This window comes from Abrus precatorius, unplaced genomic scaffold, assembly GCF_003935025.1.
Source record: "Abrus precatorius isolate BTA unplaced genomic scaffold, Abrus_2018 Scaffold10, whole genome shotgun sequence".
Lineage (NCBI taxonomy): Eukaryota > Viridiplantae > Streptophyta > Magnoliopsida > Fabales > Fabaceae > Abrus > Abrus precatorius.
Window position 1 is genome coordinate 11,576,993 of NW_020874292.1, and position 10,543 is coordinate 11,587,535.

At 36.3% G+C, this 10,543-nt stretch overlaps 1 protein-coding gene across 1 annotated transcript; it reads left to right on the forward strand.

The window, feature by feature from the left end:
• Nucleotides 1-4,158: 4,158 nt before the first annotated feature.
• On the forward strand, nt 4,159-7,041 carry LOC113851562. Its single transcript, XM_027482083.1, has 4 exons — nt 4,159-5,069; nt 5,156-5,804; nt 5,960-6,228; nt 6,765-7,041. The coding sequence occupies exons 1-4, from the start codon at nt 4,159-4,161 to the stop codon at nt 7,039-7,041; spliced, it is 2,106 nt and encodes a 701-aa protein (XP_027337884.1).
• Nucleotides 7,042-10,543: the final 3,502 nt, after the last annotated feature.

A 10,543-nucleotide genomic window follows, 5' to 3' on the forward strand; every position in this document is an offset into this window, starting at 1 on the left:
CCTTTTCTTGATGTCCTGCATCTAGTAGACTCTCTACTAGTGTGGTAAACATCAAGGATTGTATCTTAACTTTAGTGACCTTTTAGGATTATAAGTCACCTTTAGTGAGTTTTTATATGCAAAAAAAAGTCGTAGATCTTTAAGTTAGACCCTTTAGGTGACCCGAAATAGGACACAAAGGGAGTATTTTTTCTTATCTACTCTTTTAGAAGTCACATGAATTATTAGCACCTTAAAGTTGTTAAATAAAAAAGATTTTATTACATTTTGGAACAATATTAAAGGCTAGTGATTCACATGATTCTCTAAGCTAATTTTTCTTACATCATCATCATTTCATATATTATTGCATATTATTTATTTGAGTATCATGCTTATTGCCATCCTTGTGACACTTGTAATAAATTTAAAATTAGTTTTGAAATAAGGTTAAGGATGACAATTGGCATATTTCTTGCATCATTACATTGTCATATGAAGTATTACCCTTTTAAGTATCAATTTAGATTTATAAAAAAAAAATTCAAAAAAGACTTTAAAAGGGTAATGATTCATATTGTTCTTGCATTATCATGGTCATCACATATTTGTCTCATTAATATAAAAGCCTAGTGGATTATCAATTCATTTAGAATTAATATTGATTCTTGTATGGACATTTATCTGTTTAGAATCAGTATTGATCCTTAGTGCCACTAGGATCCTATGTTAATGAAACAAATACGATATTTGGAATAATATTTCATTATTTTCTTTTTATTTATAGGTTAAGAATCACAAAGTTGTTGGAGTATTCAATAAAATAGAAATTAATGTGTAATCGAGTAACAGTGAGGTGAGATCAGTTGAGCTGAGAAGAAAATTGCATCTGAAAGTTAAAAAGGCTGACACTGCTAGCCCAGTATTATTGATGAAAGTGAATGTGCAAGAAGATGCCATAATAGCTCTAACCCAATATTATGATTTCCCATTAAGGTGCTTCACCTTTTAAGATTTTCAATTGGCTCCGACATTAGATGAATTTGAGCAAATTCTAGACCTGCCTTTGGAGGTCAACAGCCATATCGCCCAATGGAACATCATGCATCTCTGCCGACTATCGCCAATGTCTTAAGGATCCATTCAACAGAGTTACAACAAGCTTATCAAGAAAGACATCAGAATAAAGGATTCACAAGAGAATTTATTGAGCAGCACATGCATAATTTGGCAGAAAAAGAAGATTAGGAGACTTTCATGGATGTCCTAGCACTCACCATTTATGGCATTGTCCTCTTCCCTAGGCATGACAACTTTGTGGATTTAGCAGCAATAGATGTGCTTCTTGCATGCAAAAATCGATCTAAAAATCTTGTCCCTGCAATACTAGCTAATGTTTATTGTACGTTGAGCTTCTGCCATGAAAGGAAAGGAAAGAGGATTATATGTTGTCTGCCTATTCTCTATATATGGCTCACTGCTCATGTCTTTAAAAGGCCAAGTGAGATCAAGTGTCCGATCACGGATTTGCTGAGGTTTCAGATTGGGCAGAAAAATGATTAAGAGTGGACTAATCACTTAGCTAGTTTGAATGAAGGACACATCGGTGACACACTCCATGGCAGTAGTCAACGACTGTTGTGTTTCACTGTGACAATTATTCAAATGTTCCTCTTATAGGTACTCGGGGTTGTATAAATTATAATCCAATTATGAGACAACGTCAGCTCGCTTATCCAATGATGAGACCACCTGTTGAGGAATTGTTGGTTCCTTTTGTTGTCTACTATGAAGATGGAAATTTCACTGAGCTTATTCAAAAGGCAAGGAATGCTTGGGCAAGGGTTGTTCGAAAAGGAAAAGAGTAGGCGTGAGAAGTTGTGCAGCAAAGGCAAGTTACCATCAATAGGTTAAAGAAAGAGTCCAAGAGATTAAGTTACCATTCAAAGATCCAAGTACCTCCCAAGAAAGTGAGCCATCTAATTCAAAACCCTTTGAGAATGAAGAAGTAAAAGAATTAAAAGCAAGACTGGCTAAGATGATTGAGAAGAATGTGAGGGTAGAAATGGAGCTTCGAGAGAGCTGCTAAACTTGCGCCATTTTGAAGAGAGAGAACAGTGAAAAATAACAAGCCTATGAAGAGGTTTATAATAAGCAAAAGTTTGTGCAAAATCATGCAACTAAAGTTCAATGTTGCCTTGAAGCTGCAAGCAAGGAATTGAGATTAAGGGTGAAGGAACGAAATGCAACTTTATATGAGAAACGACAATTAAAAGGTGCATTATACAAGGCGAAAAGGAGATCGAGAAGAAGCTTTGACTCAAGCTAGTGAACTCCAAACATGAATGCAAAACATGGAAGAGGAGATAAAGGAAATTATCATAGCATGCGAGACTGAAATTAATGCTGAAAATTGGGAAGTGATCAAAATCATGAAAGAGTATGAAGTCATTGTGAAAGTGAAAGATGGTCAGATAGAAGAAGGAGATAAGCTCATTGAGTATTGGATCAAGCGCTTTATACAACTTGCATAATTAACTAATGCTGCAATTGATGACGTCCTGCGCATGTTGTCAAATGCCAAGATAGCTACATTTTTCTACACGATATCTTAAGAGATTAAAGACTTCCTCAGCCAATGCAACTGGTTGGTCTTAGAGATGAAAGGAATGATAGCTAAGGCTAGGAAGGGGTGATGCAATGACTTGGGATATGGGTAGACTATGTATGGGTAGGAAAAAGAAGATGTATTTTGAATCAAACTCTGATGTACTTTGATGTTTTGATTTGATTATGGATTATATTTTGGTGTGTTTCATTTGACAAGGATCCTACATTAATTTCTATTAAAGACTCGAAGACGCTCAACAACTATGATGATTCTTTAATCTTTGGTTGCTATCTTTTAAGTGCATTTTTTATTTTGATTAATTCTTTTTTGACTACAAACTATTTCAAAAAATTAAACAAATATAACGGAAAAATGTTTTTTAAAGCATCCTTATAGAACTCATGCTCAAACAAGGATTATAGATGAGTTAAAGGAGCACAATGAAGAACTGAGAAATGATGTTAACCAGCTAAAGGAACAAATGGCACAAATCCTAGAGGCACTGAAGTCTTTAGAGAGAACAACCACAGAGGGGACCCTGCTCAAGCACCTCCAGCACAACCCACTCTTACTTATCCACTAGGTTTTACCCCTACACAAGGACCGTCTCAAAGTTTTCCTCCTCATGAAATAATGGTGCCTTTGACCTTGCATGTAGAAAGGCCTCCCCAACAAGCTTTCAATCAACAAAATGTCCAATTTCTCCCATATGGCCTTCCCCATGGTTATACAACATCGATAGCTGAGAACCCAACAAACACTGGCCAACCATCAAATCAACCCAATCTTGCACAACCTTCAGGTCCACCCATATGGCCTTCCCCATAGTTATACACCACTGATAGCTAAGAACCCAATAAACATTGGTATTATTTCAAGTACAATATTAATATGGCTTTCGATAGATTACAACTGCAAAACATATTAAAGAAGGAAGATGAGACTTCTAAAGAATACACCCAGAGATGGAGAGAAGTTGCGGCTCAAGTGGAGCTCCATTTGTCTGAAAAGGAAATGGTAGCGATGTTTATTGATACTCTCCAATCACCATTCTATGATAGGATGATTGGAAGTGTTTCGTCAAACTTCTTTGATATTGTAATTATCGGAGAAAGAGTGGAAGGAGGAATGAGGAGCGGTAAGATATTTCACAATTCTGGTGAACCCTCCAATTTGAAGAAATTCATAAATGGTCCAGGAAGGAGGAAAGAAGGAGAGACTAATGCTATAACTTTCCACCTAAGAGAAATCCCTTTCATCAAACCTAACCATGCACCCCCTCAATTCCAACCTACATTTCTTGGCCTTCAAATATCTTACACATATATCAATGTCGTTTCACAAAACCCAAGTCCCCAACCTTATCAGCCGCGCCCTTACTAACCTGCTCCGCCTATGTTTTTCATAATACCACCTATGAGACCACCCCAACATTGGAACCAAAACCTAAATCTCAACCAAATAAGACCTCAAAATAATCAAGAGAGGAAGCAAATTTAATTTAACCCAATCCTAATGTCCTATATAGAGTTGCTACCTCGCTTATTCCAAAGTTCTTTAGTTGTGCCATGTCCAATAAAACCAGTAGAATGCCCTATCTAAGAGGGTATGATCCAAATGCTAAGTGCGAGTATCATGCTGGTGGCATTGGTGATTCGACAGAGAATTGTAGGACACTAAAGTTTAAAGTCCAAGACTTAATCAATGCCAAATGGCTGAATTTCAAGGAGGATAATCCTAATTTTAGGATTAATCCTTTACTTGGGCATGGAGGGCCATCAGTAAATGCCATCAAGGAAGAGTCTACTAGTGTTTTGAAGAGGAAAGTTGAAGAGGTTACGACTCCTCTAAAGGTTATTTTTACTGAATTGTACAAGACTGACTTGATCAAGAGTTTTGTACATGAAGAAAGTATGTGCAATTTGCACCTTGATGTAGACCACTCCATTGAAGATTGTGAAGAATTCAAACATGTTTTGCAAACCCTGATGGACAAACATTTGGTCCAAATCAGGCATCCTAAGGAGAAAAATGAAGTTTTGACTATTGATGGGCAATCCTCAGCTTTCTTGAAACCCTTGGTCATTCATTACACCAAATGTATGAATACCCCAGATACTAATGGACCTAGACCCATCACTATACAAATACCAGCTCCATTTTCTTACAAGGACAACAAAGCAGTGCCATGGAAGTATAATGCAGGGGTTTATGTCAGAAATCTGAAAGAAAACCAAACACAAGGTGTTAGTTCAGATACCCTTGCCATCTCAAACATTGTTGGTGTTGGCGGGATGACCCGCAGTGGTCGTATTTATACATTTGAGGATCTGAGAAAAGAGCGAGTAAAAGAGATAGAGAAATTCTCAAAGGGGAAAGCCAAATTGGGCGAGTTTGAAGATGCTGACAAAGAGAAAATGCCTAAAATAAAGAAGACAGTGTCTAATGAAGAAGCTTGTGAGTTTTTGAAATTTATTTGGCAAAATGAATATCAAGTTGTCGAATAGTTAAACAAAATTTTAGTAATTCTCTTTTATCACTGTTACTGAACTCTGAGCCACATAGGAGGACTCTTTTGAAAGTGTTGAATGAGGCTCATGTCAACCATGATATCACTACCGACAAGTTTAGAGGCATTGTTGGTAATATTATTTCAAACAATTATCTCACCTTCACTGATGATGAAGTACCTGTCGAAGGAATGAGGCACAATAAAGCACTGCATATTTCTGTCAAATGTCAAGATCACAGTATTGCTAGAGTGCTTATTGATAATGGATCTTCTTTTTATGTGATGTCAAAAGCAACATTGTTAAAATTAGCTTGTGATGAGTCGCATATGAAACCTAATGCCATGATAGTAAGAGCCTTTGATGGAACAAGAAGAGAGGTTATTGGAGAAATTGAGATCCCAATCCAAATTGGTCCTTGCACTTTTCAAATTTTGTTTCAAGTAATGGACATTGCACCAGCTTATAACTGCCTTTTGGAGAGGCCTTGGATTCATTCTGTTGGAGTTGTACCATCCACATTGCATCAAACATTGAAGTTTATCATTGATAATAAGTTAGTGATTGTCTCTAGTGAAGAAGATATGTTAGTGAGTAAGCCTTCGTCTACTCCTTACATTGAAGCTACTGAAGAAGCTCTAGAGACTTCTTTTCAGGCTTTAGAGATTGTGAATGTTACTTATGTTGGAGAGGGAACCACAATCGTAAAGCCTCAATTGTCTAATACATCCATAATAACAGCTAAAGTCATGCTCGAGGAAGAGAGTTTGGGTCAAAACAAACGACCACAAAAGCAGCAAAATAGTTACAACTCCATGAGAATAAGGATATGTTTGGGTTGGGGTATATACCCACTAAGGCCGATAAGAAAAGAGTCATAGAGGAGAAGAAAGAAAGAAGATCAGCTAGGTTGGAGGGTAGAGAGCCTGAAAGTGAAGGGGTCCCCATTTGTGATCTTCTGAAGAGCTTTTATAGTGCTGGATTTGAGTTTCAAGACTCAGTGACTGCTGCTGATGAAGATGTACCTGGAGAAGAGATTGTGAACCTAGTCCACACTTGTCCACTGAACACCAAAGTTGGCAATTGGGAGATCATTGAGTTACCTGTGATTTTTAATGACTATTCAAAGTAATCATTGAAGCTAATCCTATTGTTTTGTCCCAAAGCTTTAGGCTATCATTACTTTTTGAAAACACTGATATATGATTTCTTTTTGTAATTTGAAATATCAATTTGTTTTGTAAGTTAGGACACATGTTTCCTTTTAAGTATATTTTTAAATGAAATGCAGTTTTGAATTCTCAGTAACCTTTCATGTCTTCTTTCTTTATTATTTGAATCTTGTCATTCATTTTTTTTTTGCCTCAACTCTAGCACAAGGCAGATTCGAAAGTGACATGTCTGAAAGTAACTGTGTTAATATCTCATCCATTAATTTTGATTGTCCCATTTATCAAGCGATCAAAGATGATAATGGTGGTGATTTATTGCCAGAATTCCTCAAGTTAATTGATCAAGAAGTGAAAGAGATCTAACCTCATGAAGAACCAACTGAAACGGTTAATTTGGGGACTGAAGATGATAATAAAGGAATCAAAATAGGCACCCTTATGAAAAAAAAAAAAAGAGCGCGACAAGTTGATTAAACTTTTGCATGATTATAGTGATGTCTTTGCATGGTCTTATCAAGATATGTTATTCCTAGATGTTGATATAATCGAGCATAAATTGCCACTAAAGCCAGAGTGTTTCCCAGTTAAGCAAAAATTAAGGAGAATGGGACTTGAGATGTCACTGAAGATTAGGGAGGAGGTCAAGAAGCAATTCGATGCAGGTTTCCTTGTTGTTGCCAAATACCCTCAATGGGTTGCCAACATTGTGTCAGTTCCTAAGAAAGATGGAAAGGTTCGAATGTGTTGTAAATCTATAAGGATGATATGATTGCCAAATCAAGGACCGAAGAAGACCACATTGTAAATTTACACAAGTTGTTTGAGCGGTTAGGGAAATACAAATTGCGGTTGAACCCTGTCAAATGTACCTTGGGGGTGAAATCTGGCAAGTTGTTGGGATTCATAGTCAGTCAAAATGGAATAGAGGTTGATCCTGACAAGGCAAAAGCAATCACTGAAATGCCACCGCCTCGTACTAAAAAAGAGGTCAACGGATTTTTAGAGAGATTAAATTATATTGCCTGATTCATATGTCAGTTAACTACCACTTGTGAGCCAATTTTTAAGTTGTTACAAAAAAATCAGCTGATGGAGTGGAATGATGATTGTCAAGAAGCTTTTGAGAAAATAAAACAGTATTTACAGAATCCTCTTATACTAGTGTCGTCGATACCAGGGAGACCGCTCATTATGTACTTGACAGTGTTAGAAGGATCCATGGGATGTGTTTTGGGTCAACATGTTGAATCAGGTCAGAAAGAGCATGCCATTTTTTACTTGAGCATGAAATTCACTAATTATGAAGCCGAATACTCATTGGAGCGAACTTGTTATGCCTTGACTTGGGCAGCTTACAGGTTAAGGCAATACATGTTGCGTCATACTACTTTGTTGGTGTTAAAAATGGACTCAATCAAATACATCTTTGAGAAACCAGCCTTTACTAGAAGGATTGCACATTGGCAGGTCCTCTTGTCATAATATGATATTGTGTATGTTACCCAGAAAGCAATTAAGAGCAGCGCTCTCGCAAATTTCTTAGCTCATCAACCGGTGAATGATTATCAGTCAATACAGTATGAATTTCCTTATGAGAATATAATGGAGTTGTTTAATGAGAAAGAATCTTCGGCGAAAGATGGATGAGTCATGATGTTTGATGGTGCTTCTAATGCACTTGGACATATGATTGGTGTTATATTGATTTCTCCAGAGAAGCAATATATCCCGATCACAGCTAGATTATCATTTGATTGTATGAATAATGTAGCTGAATATGAAGCATGTGCTTTGAAAATTCCAACAGCTATAGAGTCAAAGATCAAAATTCTTGAGGTGTATAGTGACTCAGCCTTGGTGATCCACCAGCTGAAAGGGGAATGAGAGACTCGAGATGCAAAATTAATCCCTTATCAGGCTTATATTGGAGAATTGGTGAAGTATTTTGATGAGGTTACTTTCCAGCACATTCCTCATGAGGAGAATCAATTGGCTGATGCTTTGGCCACTTTGTCATCAATGTTTGTAGTGAGATAAAAAGAAGACATGTCGTTCATAAAGATGCAACAACTTGATCATCCTGCCTATTGTCAAATGATTGAAGAAGAATCCAATGGTAAACCTTGGTATCATGACATTAAAAATTTCCTAAAACATCAATAATACCCATTAAATGCTGCTGAAAATGACAAAAGGACATTGTGGAGATTAGCAATGAGTTTCTTTCTGAATGGAGATGTGCTCTACAAAAGGAATCATGATATGGTTCTGCTCAGATGTGTGAATGATTTAGAAGCACGAAAGATCATATAAGAGATTCATGAAGGTTCATTTGGGACTCATGGCAATGGACATGCCATGGCAAAGAAGATTCTAATGGCTAGATATTATTGGTTGACAATGGAGGCCAATTGCTTTCGTTATGTGAAGACATGTCATAAATGTTAAACATATACTAATAATATTAATGTTTCCCCAACAACTCTGAATGTCTTATCATCGCCTTAGCCTTTCTCAATATGGGGGAATTGATGTTATTGGACCCATTGAACCTAAAGTATCTAATGGTCATCGCTTCATTCTAGTTGCCATTGCCTATTTTACAAAATGGGTCAAGGCTGCCTCATATGCTAGTGTGACCCGAAATGTGGTGGTAAGATTCATTAAAAAGGATTTGATCTGTCGATATGGCCTCCTAAGCAAGTTGATAACAGACAACGACACTAATCTGAATAATAAAATGATGAAAGAATTGTGTAACAATTTCAAGATTCGACATCATAATTCCTCCCCCTATTGCCCAAAGATGAACGTAGCGATCAAAGCAACCAATAAAAATATTAAGAAGATCATTCAAAAGATGGTGGTGCCATATAGGGATTGGCATGAAATGCTGCCATTTGCCTTACATGGATATCGAACTTTAGTTCGTCCTTCAACTGAGGCAACTCTATACTCTTTGGTATATGGAATGGAAGCAGTACTTCCTATTGAGGTTGAAATTCACTTATTAAGAGTAATGATAGAGATCAAATTGGAAGAAGTAGAATGGGTTCAATCTCATTTTGATCAATTGAATCTCATTGAAGGAAAACGATTGAATGCATTATGTCACGGTCAACTATACTAGAGAAGGATGAAGAAGGCTTTTGACAAAAAGGTTCGTCTAAGAGAATTCAGCGAGGGAGATATGGTGCTCAAAAAGATTTTGCCAATGCATAAAGATTATCGTGGCAAGTGGTCTCCAAATTATGAAGGACCATATGTGGTGAAAAAGGCTTTCTCAGGAGGAGCTCTAATCCTCACAAACATGGATGGACAAGATCTTCCAAACTCCATTAATTCTGATGTTGTCAAAAAAATACTATTTCTTAAAACTAATTTAAAAAAAGAGAAAAAAAGAAAAAAAAATATAGCTTGCTAAGTTGAAAACCCAAAAAAGCGACCTAGGCAAAAGTTAGAGCAACCTAATGACTTGAAAACTCGAAAGAGCGGCTCAGGCAAAAATTAAGGTCAAATAAATTCTACACTGAACTGAAAACCTGAAAAGGCAATTTAGAAGGTGCACTGACTTCAATTGCAAGAAAGCACTTCAAATTAGGAAATATGTTGGATTGGAATACTAAGTTGGCGCAAGTTTTGAGTGGTTGAAGTTAAATCAAACAAAAGATGAATTCAAAATATCATACTAGGGCAATTTTATTTGGCAGTGTTAATGGATAATCAATTTACATGAGAACCTAGCACTGTTCATCTGGATGACGTCACTTAATTGGCATAATACTTCACCATTTTTGTAGTCATTCTGATCCTTTGTTTAATGTATTTGTTTCTTCTTCGTGTCGTAAGTCTTCTTTGTAAGATCATCATTTCTTAATCATAGTCATCATGTTTTCCAAAAAATACTTATCTCTGACTTTTGTCACCTTTCATTAAGTTTATACACCACTTTGTTTACTCAACTTCTTCAACAACATTTCTGTTATTATATACTAAAAAGAAACATGTAAATTGTTAAAAGGATAATAAGAAAATACGATTACAATAATAGGCTCTAAAAATTTACACGGTAACTCTCACCAATTTCCTGATAAGTTTAGTGTGACAGAAGAAGTTGACCACACTCATGACAATTCAAAAATAAATAGCAGTTCAATTCGATTAATGCCTCACTCAGCTCCAATTTCGTGAAAGAATTAATGTGAACCAAAAACCTTACTCATTTATGAACCTTAAAGTGCATGTTTTGATAAGGTTGAAAAATTACTATC